This window comes from Pogona vitticeps, chromosome 15, assembly GCF_051106095.1.
Source record: "Pogona vitticeps strain Pit_001003342236 chromosome 15, PviZW2.1, whole genome shotgun sequence".
In the NCBI taxonomy this organism is placed as follows: Eukaryota; Metazoa; Chordata; class Lepidosauria; order Squamata; family Agamidae; genus Pogona; species Pogona vitticeps.
In genome coordinates this window covers 6,648,607-6,666,316 of record NC_135797.1, presented here as the reverse complement: position 1 = coordinate 6,666,316, position 17,710 = coordinate 6,648,607, and the positions used below count along the sequence as shown (strand labels likewise).

The 17,710-nt window shown below is 55.3% G+C and overlaps 2 protein-coding genes across 12 annotated transcripts in view; one reads left to right on the top strand and one right to left on the bottom strand.

Annotated features, from left to right (window-relative positions):
• MARK2 (microtubule affinity regulating kinase 2) overlaps window positions 1–2,515 on the top strand; it is a 140,473-nt gene extending 137,958 nt beyond the window's left edge. For all 10 annotated transcript variants that reach the window (XM_072984103.2, XM_072984100.2, XM_072984099.2 and 7 more), the window contains one exon: window positions 1–2,515. In XM_072984103.2, coding sequence (XP_072840204.2) covers window positions 1–358 — 358 coding nt within the window. In that variant the 3' untranslated portion in view covers window positions 359–2,515.
• Window positions 2,516–3,467: 952 nt separating this feature from the next.
• Window positions 3,468–17,051, bottom strand: RCOR2 (REST corepressor 2). Of its 2 annotated transcripts, XM_072984106.2 has the most exons (13): window positions 16,579–17,051; window positions 15,973–16,476; window positions 12,980–13,036; window positions 11,958–12,038; window positions 10,893–10,945; window positions 10,217–10,378; window positions 8,597–8,721; window positions 7,498–7,567; window positions 6,421–6,636; window positions 5,532–5,609; window positions 5,323–5,380; window positions 4,657–4,895; window positions 3,468–4,561 (listed from the first exon to the last, which is right to left on the bottom strand). In XM_072984106.2, exons 2-13 carry the CDS (start codon window positions 16,085–16,087, stop codon window positions 4,163–4,165), a joined length of 1,653 nt encoding a protein of 550 aa, XP_072840207.2. In that variant the 5' UTR covers window positions 16,088–16,476; window positions 16,579–17,051; the 3' UTR covers window positions 3,468–4,162. The 2 variants fall into 2 exon arrangements, with proteins under 2 accessions (XP_072840207.2, XP_072840208.2); XM_072984107.2 differs by having other exon boundaries at window positions 15,973–17,051.
• Window positions 17,052–17,710: the final 659 nt, after the last annotated feature.

The window sequence follows — 17,710 nt, the reverse complement described above, 5'->3', positions numbered from 1 at the left end:
GCCTCACATGGTTGGCAGCAGCGGGGATAAAGAGCGGGACGAGAACCGGGAAGCCAAGCCCCGCTCGCTGCGCTTCACGTGGAGCATGAAGACCACCAGCTCCATGGAGCCCAACGAGATGATGAAGGAGATCCGGAAAGTGCTGGACGCTAACAACTGCCAGTGCGAGCTGCAGGAGAAGTACATGCTCCTGTGCATGCACGGAGCGCCGGGCCACGAGACCTTTGTGCAGTGGGAGATGGAGGTGTGCAAGCTCCCTCGCCTCTCGCTCAACGGCGTGCGCTTCAAGCGGATATCGGGCACTTCCATGGCCTTCAAGAACATTGCCTCCAAAATTGCCAACGAACTGAAGCTTTAACAGGCCCCCCCCGGGGGGGGCAGCCTGCACGCGCATGGGGGGTGGGAGTTAGGAGTAAAGCTGCAATTCAACTCTGGAAGGGTTTTATTTTTTGATACCCTGGTGCAGGACGAGGGAGACTGTGGGGGGGGGAGAGGGGGTGGCGATGGGCGGGAGGGGGCATCCCCCTGCATCCCTCTCTCTCTCTCTCTTCCCCCCCCCCAACCCCAGGGCTGCTGGATCTCCATGGAGACGGGGAGTGCGTGGGGTAGGGGGTTGGCAGCCACCCAGCCGGTCTCCGTGGCAACCGTAGTGGGAGCGTACCAAGGGCTGTTGGTCTCTATAGTGACTGTGGGGGGGGGCATCCCTTTTGGTCTCCGTGGCGACCATGGTACTTTCCTCTCTTTTTTTGTTCCTCCTTTTTTTTTCCTTTTTTTTTTTAAGGTTGCACATGAGACAGGGTTTTTAAATTTTACCAAACACAGCAAAAAGCAAAGAGGGGAAGTGGCCCCTCCCCCTTCCCCCCCCTCCTCCGTAAGCAAGCACTCCCCCTCCCCCACCGATGCCTTTTGCCTCTCCTGCCCCCCCTCTCCTTTCCCCCCCTTGGCGCCCATGACCTGGGGGGGGGGGGTTCCAGGGTCCTGGGCTGAGGAAGCTGCCTGCCAGGGAGGCCGAGACGTGGGGGGGGGGGGGAGAGGGAGAGGCCTGGATTTTCCTCGATGGGCATTATTGCAAAACTGGCTTCTTCCCTTCTTTCCTGGCGCTCGGCCCCTCAATCGCTCCCCCTGCCCCTTGCCTGTGGGGCACCTGAAAGCCACGGGTGGGGGGGGGCTCCCCTCCCTCCCTCCCTCCTTGGGGGTCAATGCCTGGAAGGTGGGGCAAGGGAAAGCCATCCCATGTGTGGGGGGGGGGGTCCCTGCCCTTGGGGGAAGAGCAAGTCCCTCAAATGGGGCTCCTCTCCCCATGGCTGCTGGAGTCCAGACAAAGGGGATCATGGCCCTGCAGACGGATACCTTCCACCTCAGGAGGAGGAGGAGGAGGAGCAGTGGGGGGGTGAAGAGCCACGGGGGGGGGAGCTAGAGTGAACCCTCCTGGTCCTTTTCTTTTCCTGCCCCCCTTCTAAGCAGGCCTGTCGTCTGGTGGGGCTGAAAGAGGATGGGCTTCGGGGGAATGGAGCGCGTCCTTTGTCTGTGGCGCCCGTGCCCGTCGGCCTGAGCCGGTGGTTCCCTGGCTTTGGGCTCGATGGCGGGCGCTCGGCCTCATGGCTCAGCCCTCCCTCCCTTCAGCTTGGTCAGGGCTCCCACTCCCGCCCGCCTCTGCCCTGCTTCAGGCTGCTTCCTCCTCCTCCTTGGAGCCGGAGGCTTTAGGCGGCCTCATCAACTCGCCCCTCCATCTTCCTGCAGCTCAGAAAAAGGGCCTTTCCGGGAAGAAACGCCCGTTATGAAAGGGTCCGGCCCAGAAGGCTGGGCGGCTGTTTCAGGGCAGACGGGAGAGGCCTGGGGCGAGACCCTCGGGGTGGGTTGCAAGCGCTTGCCTTTCCCTGTGACGAAAATACGGGAAGCCCCACGTGGCCTTCTTTCCTGGGCCTGCCCCCCCCAAAAAAAGAGAGGGTGGAAGGTGCAGCCTCTCCCCACGGCCCCGACCCCAAAAAGCCAGACTCTCCCTTCCTCTGTCCAAAGCATTACCTCTTGCATCCCTTGCCCAGTCCCGACCCCCCCCCCAAGTCCTCCACGGGCTTCCTCCAAGGCCGGGTGGGTTTCATTTGCCATATCGCCACTTTGAGAATGTATTTCCAGTCCCCTGTCGGGTGGTTGGGATCTCCCACCTGGACCCCCCCCCAACTGTAAGCCTTTGCCGAACTTCTTGAACCCCACCAACCATCTCCCTCTCTCTCTTTTTCTCACTCACACAGACACACACACACAAATCTGGTTTGTATATAACTGTACTGATACCTCGGTTTTGTGAGTGGTTAATTTTTTTTTTGTTTAATTCTGATCACAAAATGCCTTTTTTTAAAAAGAAAAATCATGTCCTTTCCCCCCCGCCCCCCCTTCTCCACTTTTTTGTTTGTTTGTTTGTTTCTGGTTCATTTCCCCTTCTCCCCTCCCTCCCCTTTAGGGATGCTGCCGTTTGATGTAGTTTTACAGGTTCTAGATTAAAACTTTCCAGAAAGCATCTGCCTCTCCTTGGCTTCCTTGTTTGTTCCCCCCCCCCCCCGGCACGTCCATCCAGGGACATGTCTGCCATCCCCAGAGAGAGGCTGGTCAACCATGAAAACTTGGGTCCCAGTCAAAGTAGGGGAGAGCTTCCCTTTTATAGAGTTGGGAATGAAAAAAACAAGCTGGGGTAAAATCGGTGATTTAAGTATTTGGCTGGGAAGCCAAAGTTTGGGAGTTTGAATTCCCCTCTGCCTCCTGGGAGTAGAAGAGGGGGCCTGTGTAGCTTTCGGAAAGCTGCACAGTCCAAGGGATGAAGGATAAACCACTTCTGGATGTCCTCTACCCGAAAAGGGTCTCCATAAGTCAGAATTGACCCGGCAGCACCTGATTATTAGTCCTAGTGATGAAAAGCAAAATTCAGACATGGCTACACCAATGATCATTGGAATCCCTGTTTGCTGGATTCCTACTTTTGCTTTTCAGTCTGCGCCCTCCTGACCTTGGTGGCCACCGCTGAACAGGTTAAGCAAGCTGCTGAGGCCCCTCCCCACGGTCAAGCATTTAATCCTGATGCATCATCCTGCCTGATCTCATAGGGGCACCTTCCACCTCTTGAGCAAGTGGAATGGCTGCGGGCAGAGCGACGTGGCTAGCCGGGAAGGCCGCTGGGTGTGCATAATGCTGTTTCGTCCGGTCCTGCTCTGGCCGATGGGAAAGGATCGCGGTGTCTCTTGGCCCGCCGTGCCTGGGTTTGCGGGTGCAAGGGGGCGAGACCTTCCTGCGGCTGGTGCAAATCGCGCAACCAGAGAAGTTTTTAAAAAACCGTTTGTCCAAAAAGAGAAGCTTTGTCCTTGAGATGCCTCTTGAGGAAAGACAACACCCCCCACCCCACCCCACCGGGCGGCTTTGGTCTTCCGGTCGGGGCTCAGCTCCAGAGACGGGCACCAGGTAGAAACGCCAGCCGCTGCTTGTAGCAAAATAATTTTTTTATTGAAAATGCTCCGTGGAATCAAAATCAAAACAAAACAAAAAACCCAAAGGCCCAGCCCAGATTCTCAGCAAAAAAAGGAAGGTCCTTGGAGGGGGAGGAAGAATCAACACAAAACTGCCTCATCTCACCCCCATCGAGAGCCTGGGAGCTGCCACTCAAGCCCTCACCTGCGCGCACACCGGTGATCGCTCCTTCCCTCCTTCTGCCACCACAGGTTCGAGGCCTCGTGGAAACGCCTCCCTTCCGTCCCTTCTTCCCTCCCCACACCCCATTCCCTGTCCCATGACCCCCACGCAGCCCCCCCACATCTTCCCCCCTCCCTCATTCACACAGGCACTGATGCAACCTGACCCTGCAAAAGTGTAAACATCATCCCCCCCAAACCGAATCTGCCCTACCCCCCCCCGACTAGTCCTAGTTTTTCCCTTCTTTTCCCTCTTCCTCCCCCCCCCAATCCATACACAGAAGAAAAGGACCCCACTGGACATGGGGACCGAGACTCGCTGGGACGCAGCCAGAGCAGGGAGCTGGCAACCCATCCTCGCCCCCGTTATATGCGCGCACGCTCCCCCTTCGCCTTCCCCGCCGGTGCGCAGGGAGTCCTCGGGCGGGCGGGCTCGCTCCATCCCAGCTGCGACCCAGCGGCGTGCAGGTGAGACTCGCAGGTGTCTCTCAGAGGGATCCTGCAGAAGGCGGCGGGGGCTCCCCCGTCCCGCCGAGGAGCGGCGAGGGATGCGGGGGCCCCCCAGCCCGGGGCGGTGGTGGGGCGGCCTGTCGGGAGGCGGCGGCCGCGGGGCGGATGAGCGGCGGGGGCGGCTGGTTGGGCGAGAGTCTGGGCTGGAGGAAGCGCCCTTGCTGCAGGGGTGGGGGCTGGCGGTGCAGCGTGGGGGCAGTGGGGAGCGTGGGCCTCAGCAAGGGGGGCGGCTGGGAGAGGGCGGCCGCCGGGGAGGGCCGGGGGGAGGACGCCGACGACGCTGGGAGTGGGAGTGGGGGCGGCAAGGGGGGCGGCGGGGGTGGCAGCTGCGGCTGGGGGGGCGGCTGCGAAGACCGGGAGACTGCCGTGATCTGCACCTGCAGAAGGAGAAGGAGAAGCATCAGCAGCTGGATCGTGACCCCCCCCATGTGCCAGGCCAGCCTTTAGAAAGGGGGGGTGTCCCTCCTCTCACCTCGTCCTCTTCCTCGCTGCTGGCCTGAGAGGGTCCGGAGCTCTTGTGGTCCTGGGGAGGGGAGCCGCCTCGACGGGCCGCCGGAGCCCCCCCTTCCTGCTCCGCCTCCCACTCCTGCAACACCTCCTCGAGGTTGAAGCGCCGCCGGTAGCTGACAAAGAAGGTCTTCACCTGGGCCACCGTCTTGTTGCTGATCACCTCGGCGATGGCCTGGAAGTCTTTGCCGTATTTGCGGATGGCTGCGCCGCCGGAGAGAAGCGTTTGGGGGGGGGGGGAGAGAGAGAGAATGGAGAAGAGGTGAAATTGGGTCACTCCTGCTCTGACACTGAAAATAACTCTTGCATGTGCTCTCTCCCCCCCCCAGCAGCTGTTATGTATAGAACATGGAGACAGCTGCTGTATTATGTCTTAACCCCCCCCAATCATCCACCCACTGGAGAAACCATTTAAATGGCCTATCTTTTGACTGGCAGATGGGACTCGACTACCCAAGGGTCTCCAAGGTGACATTTAGTCTCGCACTGTCAAAGAAAGGGAGAGTCTGTCTCCTTTTTTCTTCCCCCCCAACCATCACTGCCCCCCCACTGCTTCCCATCTGCTCCCTTTCTCCTACCTCACGCCCCCACCTGACCACCCTCTCCTCCAGCTGGTCCTTGAAAGGCTCACCTTGCACGGCCAGCAGCTGTTCGTCGGTCGTCCAGCGGGAATTGAACTTGGTGTTGGTCTGCAAAAGAGGAGGGAAGGCGTGTTCTGCCAGCGGCCCCAAAAAGGAGGAATCGGATAGCCAGCATCAGAAAAAAAGAAGGGGGATCCTGTTGCGCCCGTCTGCCTTCCCACTCCACACACCCTGTGGCTGGAGAGGACGTAGCACTCACCTCGGGTGGCCGAAGCTTATCTATTCCGCCTTCTAGCATCTGCTTCATGCTGCTGTTGATCTGCTTGATGCTTTGTACCTGAGAAGAAAAGACATGGAAGGCTCAGGAAACCCTGTTTCCTCCCACGTCCGTTCTTCATAACTTGGAATTTTAAAAGGTCGTCTCCCTCGGATCAACGTTTGCTGCTTCATGAAGCTTGGAGGAGAAGACAGCCACAGATCCAGGACTAACAGAAGAAAAGACTCCTTCATGTACCACCTAATTAAACTGTGGAACTCACAGCCACAAGATACGATTAGGGCTGTTCATGTGGATTCCAGATTTCAGATTTTGAAAGGGAATAGATCAATTCATTCGAGGTTTGGGACCTCTAATGGCTAGTAAAGTCAGGATGGCTATAACCCGCCTCTGGTATCCTAGGGAGTCTCCCTCTGTGTTTCAGTTCCCGCGAAACACAAGACAAGAGGGTATGGTTGGATTCACATCATACAGTGGTGCCTCGCTAAACAATTACCCCGCATGACAGTTTTTTCGCTAGACATTGACTTTTTGCAATCGCTATAGCGATTCGCAAAACAGTGATTCCTATGGGGGAATTTCGCCGGACAATGTTTGGTCTCTGCTTCGCAAACCGATTTTTGCTAGATGACAATTTGCTTTTCGCTAGACAATGATTTCGCTAGACCGCGATTTCAGTGGAACGGATTATCATCATCTAGCAAGGCACCACTGTATTGGCGAGCTTTGCAAAAGCCACCACCACCACGTGAACAAAATGCTGAACTAGGCAGACCTTTGACCCAATCCAGCAGGGCTTTAAACACGTTTCGAGTTCAGGTTCAGCCTTTTGGTGGGGGGGGGGGAAGAGAACAGGCTGGGGACATGCTACCTGGCGCTTGAGGGAGACCAGCTGAGAGTCGAGGTGGCGCAGCGTGAGGGCGGCCATGTCTGGGCTGGCCGACAGGCCGGTGATGTCCTCTTGGCTCAAGTACATGCCCTTGGGAGGGCGCCGGCGGGCGCGGAGCGGGTGATGGCGATATTGAGACAACTGCACTTCTTTCTTCACCGGCCCTGGCTTACTGTTGGGCGGTTTCTGGTAAGCAGGCTGCAGAGAAGAGAGAACTGAGCAAGGGACCCTTCACATCATCACAACCTTTATTGTCCCCGTGGCACTCTTTCCTACGCTTTCTCAATTTCCAACCTCCTGGACTCTTAAGATCTGCTGCTCTCCTACCCGGTCTCCCTGACATATCATCCTCCCAATACAGTTCGCGTCCCAATAGCAGAAGATATGTGCCTCTTCGGACTTGGAAGGGTCTCGGGTCCCCTTCTCTTAAGAATCATTCCATGCTAGTATGAAACCTAGACATGTGACTCCTTTTTTTTCTCTTTTTAATGAGGATGGAGGTGTTTCAAGATGCTAAAATCTACAAGAGGTAAGGCAGGCAGCTAGGTAGGTATGACCCTTGAATCCTGCCCTGTTAGTGCACAGCACTATTCCGGGCAGTTGGCAGGATAATAATAATAATAAAACATCTAGAATAGAAATTCAAATCAAGTCATGAACCAAACGAAAACTTAATTACCATTAATAAGAGAAGAGGTGTATTCTCTAAATGTGAGAATGGGACATGGGGGGGGTGTAATAAGGAAAGGCTTCTCTGTAAATAAAAATCTCCAGAAGCCTCTGAATGCTAGGAGGGAGGGGACCCGGCACAGCTCCGCCGGCGGCTTTTTCCCAAGTGTAGGCGCCACTGCGAAGAAGGCCTGGACCCTTGTGGCTCATTGCCTCCTTTGGTACCCATTTTCAGGTCTCTGAAACAAATTAGGGCCAGCGCTGATTCCAACTCCTTCCGTGATGAGCAAAACCATACATCGTGGTGTGGGAAGAAGCCCGTTGATCCTGACCTCGCCCTGCGTTCCCTATCCTCTTTCTAGACTCGCTGGTGAAGCCGTTCCCCCTTACCTCCTTTTTTGGATCCATGGCATCAAATTCCCCCTCACTAGCCTGCCGTCCTTCCTCCAGTTCATCATTACTGTAGGGGAAATGCAGCAGCTGTTAGAAGTGATTCTGCTCGCCCTAGGCGACCTTCCCTCTTCCACGGTCTTTTTTTTTTTTCTGGTTTTCTCCTTATTTGTAGTGGCACCCTCCTCTCCCAGGAAGTATGAGAAAGCTGCCCTTACACCGATTCAGCCCCTCCGTCATCTACCCCACCGTCACCAACTCTGACTGGCAGAAGTGGCTTTTTTAAGGTTGCAGGCTGGAGCTACAGCTCTTCCCCAATTTCTCTACTGGTCGTCCCAGATCTTGGCAAATTAAATTTTCCTGAAGTGTTCTTGAATGAATGAGCTGTTCCTAACCATTGCTTTGAGCACAGCTTGGAATGAAGGGCCTCCGGGCACCGTGGTCGTGTTTTCCTGCTTCTTGGCTTAGCGACCCCCATCACTTCATGCAACCTCTTTGAAGGACATACGGTACCCCTCTGGCTGGTTCTTACTGGTGCCCCTCTCTCCTTTTTTGACGGACAATGGAAAGATTCCATAGCAAGGAAGGCTTTGGGAAACTGGCGGTTTCCTTCAACATCTCAGATCTGCAAAGCAGATGTTTGGTAAAGCAGCGGTCAGTCGTAGAACAGAGGTTCCGGACGACCTGGAGTTTGTAAGCCTCAGGCATAGCCACCGGGTTTTAGCATCCAAGCATGCAAGGCAGCTGTTCCCGATCACTGGTTCTTAACCTTGGGTTACTCACGAGTTTTGGACTGCAACTCCCAGAAGCCTTCACCACCAGCTGTCCTGACTGGGGTTTCTGGGAGTTGCAGTTCAAAAGCATCCAAGTAACAAAGGTTAAGAGCCACTGCAATAGATCGTGATGTTCACGGGATCCCAGCTGGCTACCCTGCACTTACGAAAATATCTGTGTGGCTGTTGAACAAAAGACACCTTGGGGAGCCCCTGCCACCGCAAAGGATCCAGTGACAGAGGATCTGGACCTGCCACTTCTGCTACAAACACTCTCCAAACAAACCAGCCTTTGCACATGGAGGCAGACGCTCTCCGTCTCTGACCTGTCGTCCTTTTCCTTCTTGGTGAGCAATTTGCGGGCTTGCCGATCCATCACGCTCGTCCTGCTCCGGGTTTTCTTCCAGGAGTAGTAATACTTTACCAAGCTGGGGATCAGTTTGTCAGGAAGCTGCAGAGAAGGAGGAGGCAAGAGCCAGCAGGGTGAGAGTAGAAAGGCGGCCCACGATTGAAAAAGTGAAGAGCACAAGGTAGATCTAACTAGGGTGGAATTGAGCCACAACAAGGAGGTGACGTGACTCAGGACATGACGCCTGGGAGCTGGAGCGTGGCTTTGGGTTTTCTCAATACCCACCGTGGGATACCAAACACGTTGATGAGAGAAATGGGGAACCCTCGTCCAATGCTGTGCGGTTTGCTCCCCGCAAGAAAGAAAAAAATGGAAAGTCATTACAAAGATCCATTCAGATCCCATTCTTTGTGGGTTCCTCCTTGCACCATCCCAGAAGAGATGTATTTGCAGGAAGGTCAAAAAGTACAAATACACAAAATACCAATAAGTCTTAAAATGGGTGAGAGTATTTTTGTGTTTTGGTTGCTGCTGGAACAGACAAACACAGTGCCGTCTCTGAACATTTCTGTAGAGTCCCCTAAGACTTCATTTCCACCTCCCGCTCATCAACATTGTCGCTTCCATTGTCACTTTGAAATATTTGAAAGATAGTCAAACAAAGGAGGGGGAAAGAACCTGTTCTTGATCATCCCAGAGTGCAGGACACACGACAATGGGCTCAACTTCCAGGAAGCCACGTTTCCGTTCAATATCAGGAAAAACTTCCCGACTGTTAGAGCAGTACAACAATGGGAACAGTTCACCCTGGGAAGTGGCAAGCACTCCAACACTGGAGGCATTCAAGAGAAAGCTGAACAGCCATCTGGCAGATCTGCTTTGATTTGGATTCCTGCATTGAGCCAGGGGGCAGGACTGATTCTGTGGTCTTATAGGCCCTTCTAACTCTGTTATTCTATGATTTTTGTCATTGCCGATTCACAGAAATACAGTACAGTGGTGCCTCGCTTAACGAGCGCACCGTATAACGACAAAATCGCATAGCGATCCGTTTTTTCGGATCGCTAATGCGATCGCTCAACGTTTTTTTAATAGGGCAAAATTCGCTTTGCGAAGACCAGTAAGCGTTTTGCTTACCGATCTTCGCAAAACGAAGCCAGATGATCAGCTGTTCGGCGACCAAAATGGCCGCGCGCAGCGTTTTCGCGCCCTCGTTAAGCGAGGGGAGGGCGCAAAAATGGCTGCCGGCCATAGGGAAGCATCGCTGAACGGTGAGTATTCGGCCCATTTGGAACGCATTAAACATGGAATTAAACAACATTAAACAATGGAATTCCCTGCCCCGTTCAACGATGCTTCAGCATAGCGAAGGTTAATCCGGAACGGATTAACCTCGCTATGCGAGGCACCACTGTATAGAGAAACAAGTGATGGCAATGAGGAGAAGGAGGTCTGGGGCCAAAAAGCTCCAGAAGCCTTCCAGGACCAAACTAGCCTTGAACCCTCCCTTAAGAAAACAAGCCCTCACAAGGGAAGAGAACAGGATTGTTCTTTGGGTTCGAACAGCAGCAGGAGGAGGAGAGCAGACGGCACGTACCATCTGCTGGATCCGAGTGAAGCTCTTGCCATGGAAACTGAAGGCTTGCTCAAACAGAACTTTGTCTTCCACCGTCCACTCATCGGGGAACGGGGTGAAATTGGCCAGGTCAGCCAGAGACTTCTCCACGTCGTGTTTGTGCCACAGCAGCATCCCCAGAGCCTGCGGAGAAGAGAGGCAGAGGTGTAGGAAATGGACCACCCTAATAATGGGAAAGTAGCCACAAGCAGAAAAAACGCAGCTCCCGGAGATCAACAGGGATGATAACAGTCTTAAAAGCGAAGGCAAATGAGTTAGGTATGGCTAAGGAGAAGCCCGTTTTCAGCGTCATGACTGCCCCTTTGAATCTCTTTATTTCCCTGCTAAATTCCCATACAAAGCTCCATTGTTACCTGATTTCACTAAGAGAGAGGACCTATCGGAAGAGTGAGTCGTATTGTCTCCAGCAAGCTCTCGTGGCCTCGTAAATCAGACCAAACGGCCAATAAATCAAATCTGGTTTATCCAGCCAAATAAGGGTGCCTTAATTTGTGCAGAATTTATAGGATGCAGATCTCCTTGTTCGAGTAATGCTGAACGGACACAAAGGGAGGAGGGGGGGGACTCACTGATCCATAGGGTCTTTTTCCAGCTCTGCAGTTCTGAGATTATTCTTGCTTTTTTTTTTCTGCTTTACCTGCTCAATGTTGTAGCCGTGCTTCTCCTTGGCCATGGCGATGTACTTGTCCACTAGAGGGAGAAAGAGGCAAAAACATCAGGTGCTACGGAGGGGGACCGCCAGAGGAAAGGTAGCTGCCGCCTCCATTTCATCCCCTCCCTGGATGGCACGTATATAAAAAACAAAACAACCCCTTTCCTCTCCCATGACATCCATAAACATTGGCAAGGCTCCTGGCACAAAGCCCAGGGGAGAGGATCCAAGCGCGATCCACGCACACCCGGCCAGCCTGGCAATCCTGGCATCGTTTTAGGTCGCACTCTTAAGGCGAAGTATGTATCAAAGAATAAATGTTTGAAGATGATTCCTGGATAGCTCGGTGCTTTAGGGATCTGGCTGCGGAGCAAGAGGTTGGCAGGGAGGCCCAGTGATTAATAGGGTCCCTTCCCGCTCTGCAGTTAATTGAGATTATGATAATGGATAGCCAAACCCATGTTTGGGAAAGATGCTGGGGTGGGGGGGGGGAGAGGATGGACAGCAACCCCATGGGGGCATGGGACTGTTGTGTATGATGCACACAAAGCAAACCATCACACTTTAAGGTCAGCTTCCCTTCCTTCCTCTAAAGGATACCTGGAGGGAACGATGGACCCCAGCTTCGGACCTGTATTTGCTTCAGCGCAGGTAGCAGCAGTGTTTCCACCTGCTCTCCCACACACACACAAACACACACACACACACACGCCCCTCCCTAAGCTGCTGGCACCGGCCAGGTTAATAACCCAGGAGCGAGAGGCAGCTCACCAGCCACCCGGTAATTGCTTCTAGGAGTCCCGGGAGGGGGGAAAGGGGGGAGCTGTCAGTCAGCGGCTGGGTTGCCAGCCGAGGGTGGAATTGTGCTCACCCACCCACTCCCACCCCATCTCTGAGCGAGAGGCTGGTTCCTGATTGCTTCTGGAATGGGGTTTAGGATTCAGATCCAGGAACGGCTGTGCTGGCCACCTCCGCAGGTTGAGAGGCTGGGGTTGGGCCCGACCCGGCCTTTCTGCCCTTCCTTCCCCACCACCGACGGGAGAAACTCACATTTGGCATCGGAGACACAGTGGTTTGGAGACCAGACCAGCATCCCTTTCAGCTCCTTGTTGCTGTAGCGGGATGAGCTCTCTGGATTGCAAAGAGGACAACGAGGGTCACAAGCAGGTTTCCCTTAAAGCGGCCCCGTTTTCACTGCCCGGCGTCCCCGACCCTCCCGACTCGTGGCGATCGGTGGTGCCAAAGGCCTCGGGGCTGGGCTGGCAACCTGGGGGTGCCAACGCCAGGGCGCCCCAAGAGTGGGTGAGACTAGAGGATCAGCAGGAAGTAAACCCAGGTGAAGTCCTGAATTCATCCCATCTTGGACGAGGAGGCAAGCGAAGGCTGGCTGGGTGCTTTGCCCCCCTTTTGCCCTACTGGACCAGCCGCTGCTGTGCCTGCCGCCTTGCGGGGGGGGGCATCCGACAGAGGGATCCCGGCAGACACAAATCCGCTCTCCTTGAGGTCTGCCAATGGCCACTGCTTTTTTTAAAGCCGGGTGAGTTTCCAGCCGTCCTCACACCTCCTGGGTGATGATCTAACTTGTCACCCCACTAATCAACCCCCCTGACTCCAGCACCATCCGTTTCTTCTTCAGGATGCACCACCACCTCCGATCTGCCCCTTTGGCAGAGCCCGCCCTGGACTGTGGGTCGGCATGTGGGGCCGAGAGGGCTTCCCTCCATCCCGGGCAGGTGGAGGCTGCAGGTCCCCGGAGGAGCAGAGGTGTGTTGCCAGGGGAGGAGGGGGTTGGCCTCGTGGGAGGCTCCAGGGCGGCAGCCCCAGCAAAGGGCAGCTGGAGGATCCGGCTGCTGCCAGGTGTGAGCGGAAGAAGAGGGAGGGCCAGGGAAGCCACCTGGCACAAGGCGTGAGACACAACCTTCTCCCGCTGTCCCTCTTTGGGGGCAAACGGGCAGCTGGTGCTCGCCAACCCATCCGCCACAGGGTCACCAGCTTGTTGTTTAGCCCCGTCTCACAATCTGCACATGTCCTTCGTCCACATACACATACACACGCACGCGCATTCCCGTTACCTGGTTTGCACTCTGGGATCACAGCCTGGTAATCCGCTCCCACACGGATCATGCTGTCTGCAACGGAACCAAAAAGGAAAAAAAAAGAGAGAGAGAAAAAAAAGGACGGGTTGAAGGACCAGCCGCCGGGCGCTGCTTGTTCTGGTTATCAAAGGCCACGGAGAAGCGGGGGGGGGGACGAGTGGCTTGGCCGAGGAGACCAGAAGAGCAAGAGAGAAGGCGAGGCCGGCCGCCCCGTGGCCCTGGCCGTGCTCGGTGGCTTTGGGAAGACAGAGCACGAAGGAAGGGGTTGCGCCCCCCTGCCTCGGGTGCACCCTTGGGCTGAAAGGGGGGCAGGGGGTGTTTGGGGGCCCAGCGCAAGATTAGGAGACCCCTAAAGACAAGTGTTTGGGGCCGGGGCGGGGGGGAGCTCAAGTCCAAGCACTCTTGTCGGTCCTGATAACTTGGCCATGTTTGTTCTGCTTCAGAGATGACCCCTCCAAGATGCCTCTGTGTTTGCCAGCCTACAGCTGCCCTCCTGCTCCATCCCAAGGAAGGGGGGGTGATTTGGCAAAACAGTCCCCCCACACACACTCTCACACACACACTCTCCACTCAGCGAGCCGCTCTGATCCAAGGGTAGCTGCTTTACAGAGCTGAGCCAAGGAAGATCTCTCTCTCTCTCTCGGGGTGAGCACGCTGGAGTGCGCACTGCTGCCCCTGACGCCAAAGCCTCCCCTTTGGAGGGACAAGGCCCTTCGGGAAGCCTACGGGGGGGGGAACCATCGAGAGCAACCCTCCAGCTACAGAGAAGAGGTACCATTTTCAACTGAAGTTTGGGTAGCCCAGCATTCCCCCCCCCCATGTTAGCTGCTCCTGTCCTTTAAAACAGAGAGAGAGAGAGAGAGAGAGACTCAACCCACCACACAGCTGCCGAGCGAGCGGCAGGCAAGCTCTGGAAACATTTAGGTGACATGGTGCCAAAGGAGCTTCCGAGCTTTTGCTTCGCCAAGAAACACACGCTGGGGCCAAGGGGTTCGTCCCAGTAGCCGTTCCAGGGTGCATCCACACGGGCGGGTGACCTGGAGGGTGGGGGTTTCTCTGGCGGGGAGAATGGGGTGGGGTGGCCATGAGGGTTGGCCACCCAGGCAAAGCCCCCCAAAGAGGCCCGGCTCTTTGGCTGCATGGCGAGAGTGCCAACTGCCCCTCCTCGCCATGCGTGTCCCCAAGAGGCTGAGTGCCTCTGACAAGGATAAGCAGGGCCGTGTCAAGCAGGAGGAGGGGGAGGAGGGTGTTGCGCTGGCGGACTCGTGAAGAGGCGGGCTGGGTGTCTCCTTGGCACAGAGAGGTGGCACTGTCAGCAGCTGGGGGTCATGTTGTGCCCCCACCACCCCGAAAGGGAACCTACATTTGGGAGGGCAGGAGAGAGAAAGGAACAGGGCTGGCCGCAAGTTCAGCCAGCAGCGCGAAGGGGGTTGGCCCGATGTCTCCATCATCACGCCAAGAGGGGCACGTACACTTGAGAACCCTGAAATACCTTTTGGAGAATGCGGGGGGGGGAGAATAAGATATAGGCCTGGATTGTGATTTGCTCCCATAGTTTCTCTGTTCTTCCCGAATAACTCTGGGTCTGATGCTCCCCTTCGAGCCACCGGCCTAATCCACAGCATCGCAGATGTTCAAAAAGCGCATGCTTGGCTTCGTCCGAGGTGGTTGGGTGGGGAAGGGAGCAAGAGGAGTGTGAAGCCCTTTGGGACTTCTTCCCACAAGGGAGAGGGTGACATCTAAAGGGGAAAAAAGCAAGGGGAGCCAAAGAAAGCCGGAGGGTGTAGAGGAAACGGTAGCAAGAGTTCAGAAAGAAGAGAGGGAGGAGGAGGAAGGACGCAAGCAAGCGAAAGGGAGAATAAAGGTGCGCATCCAGTCCAGATGCCTAACTTCTTAATTCCAGGCCCGGACAGACTCCTTTGTTTTTAACCTGGTGGAGATGATGAGAAGCCCTTCTGCTTCATCATGCTTTGGGGTTCTGGCCATACAAGCAAAAGAGGTCAAGTGCCGGCTGTAAAACAGGCAGATGTTTACTAAAGTGAGACGGGACCGATAAAGGTGGAGCCCCCCCCCCGGCTACGTTGGGGGACCCTTCCCCTCTCCCCCTCGTCAGCCGGGCCTGTTTTGTCTGGGCCATCCGACCCAGCAGCCATGTTGAATGGAGACAATGGGAGTTGTAGTCCAAAACACTTGGGGAGGGCGTCAGGGGAAGGAAGGTAGCCTTGTGGACAAGGAGAGAGACTCCCTTCTCCTGGCCCAGATTAGCACCTGCCTTTTTGATTCAACTTCGGTTGCCTCTTCAAGGATGCCTTCTTCCTTCCCTGAATCATAGGAGATTTCTCTCTCTCCCTCTCTTGCTAACTCTTGCCCCCCACCCAGACTCTCCACCCCCACCACTGTGGCTTGACCCATCACCTCCCAGCGCCGGCTTTTGAGCTACCCACGGATGATGCTGTAACCGCCCGCGTGGACCCAGATTCCTCTTTGCTGCCACCCAGCCTGGGGGGGGGGGGCACTGCTCTTAGCACCTCCCTCTCCCCACCTCTCTCTCTTTATCTCTCTCTCACCCAACTCTCACTCAGCAGCCAGCAGAGGGCAAGGCGAACCCAAAGAAGGGCCTTTCCCCCCCCCCCGCCTGCCCCATTTCTTGGAAGGAGCCAACCTGGGGCCATTGATGTCATGAGTCCGGTGGTGGCCTCATGTGCCCCTCCGAGGGGGGCTCCCTTGCTCAACTCTTTGTTCCACCCCACAAGGCAAGCGCTGAGGATGCTCAGCCTTCTCTTAAAATTGAGGCATCAGAGACCTCCACACATTCACTGGCTCCCATCCTTCCACCACCACCTCCTCCCCTGGAGCACAATGAAGTCTTGAGCCTGTTGTCTGGAGGGGGGGAAGGAGGAGAAGGAGGACACTTTTGCAAACTCTCTCTCTCATGTGCTCGGTGGTGTAATAGACCCCCCTGGGCTTACCGTGGGAGTGTTCCTCTTCGCTGCTGTCATCTTCTGAGTTCTGGTGGTTCCCGTTGGTGGCCGATTTGGACCGGCTCCTGGACAAGATCCCAGATTTTTCCATGACGGACGGCATCCTCCAGATCTCAGGAGACCCCCTGCGCCTGATGAGGTTCTTTTTTCTCAGGTTTTGCACCTCTTTTAAGGAAGCTTGGAATATTTGTTATTTCAAGAGGCAGATATTGCAAGCCCGCTTGTCGTTTTTTCCAAACATAACCCCCCCCCCCAAACTCTAAAATATTGCTGAGAAATTAAGGTCCTTTGTAAAATCCATGGTGGGAAGGAGGTGGAAGTTGGAGGCCAGTTTTCTCTCCAGAAAGGCCAAGCAGGGTCAGGAATTCAGATTTTCCTTTTCCATTCTGAAAATGCTCTTGTTTCCCTGCCAAAGTTGCGGCAAACTTCCTTGAAAATGGGTATTAAGGCTGGAGGGGAAACTCTTGTGGCTGAAGTTACGCAGGAGGCGTGCTAAGAGAGAAAGAGAGAAAAAAGAGAGAGAGAAGAAGAAGCTGATCACCTGGAAGTGGAGAAATAGGAAACCGATCAACTTCTAAAAAAAACACGGGCTACCTCTTCTAAATCTAATTCTAAGAACAAGCCGCTTCTCCAGACAAGATCACAGATATCTCCGCTCTGCAAAAAAAAAAATGGGGGAAATAGTGGTGGGCACAGGGACCGTCAAAATCCTCCAGAGAGGCATAAAAGGGGAGAATAAGTCTTGTGCTTCCTTTAAAAAAAAAATCTGCACTCCCCTTTTTTAAAAAGTTGCTCCTTAAGAGATGCAGCTACTTTTGGGGTGGGGGGAGGAAAGAAGGGAGAGGGTCCCCCTTCCAGAGTCCCCCATCGTCATTGTCCTCTTCGGGAAAGAGAGGTGCAGAAAAGCCGTGGGTGCCCCCCCCCCGGGTGCGTGAGGAGGCGCTCCCAAGGAAAGTTGCTCGGGGAGGCGGCTTATTTGCAAAGCGCTCCCGCGGCCGCCGCCGCTGCCGCTGCGACCATCGCTTCTTTCCCTCCCTCTCGCACAATGAGTCTGGCGCTCGCTTCTGCTCTCCCTTCTGCTGCTGCTGCTGCTGCTGCTGCTGTGAGAAAGTAGTTCCAGCCCTGGGCCTGAGCACCTCCCCTCAGACCCTTCCGCCGGCTTTGCACATCTGGCCAGAGGAGGCACACGGGGGCAAGAGAGGCGCGCAGGGAAGGGGGGCGGCCAGATGTTCTGGGTGGAGACGGGGAAAAGGTCAGGGGGAGGAGGAGGAAGGGGTGCATCCATCCATCTCTAAAAATAAAAAATCAAAAACCCCCAAGGTGCTAATTCTGGAAAAAGGAAGGAAAAGGAAAGGATTCCCATTTATTTCTTTCCCCCCCCCCCCAAAAAAAGGATGAAAGAAATCATCTCCCTTGTTGAAGCCAAGGAAGAGAAGCTGATCTATCCTTCCCAGCAGCTTCTTTGTAGCTGGAGGGTTGCTCTCGATGGTCCCCCCCCCCTCTCTGATCTTGGCCCCTCTCACTTTTCTCCCCATCCAGAAGGAAGGCGGACGCTGTTGTTCGGTAGCTGCACAACAGGAACCCGAGTAAACCCACCACCACCACTGCGTGTAGGCAACATTTCGCCCCTGGAAAGTCGTCTCCCATTCTTCTCCCCTCCACACACACAGTTTCACAGGAGCATCCTTTTAATATTTGCAGTGCGGAGGCGATGGAGGAGGAAGCC

Coding starts and splice junctions, on each gene's coding strand:
- RCOR2 (XM_072984107.2), bottom strand. CDS start 16,087: ATGCCGTCCGTCATGGAAAAATCTGGGATCTTGTCCAGGAGCCGGTCC. Junction 10,946..11,957: donor CTGTGTCTCCGATGCCAAAT/GTGAGTTTCTCC, acceptor TTCTCCCTCTAG/TGGACAAGTACATCGCCATG. Junction 5,381..5,531: donor ATAAGCTTCGGCCACCCGAG/GTGAGTGCTACG, acceptor CCTCTTTTGCAG/ACCAACACCAAGTTCAATTC.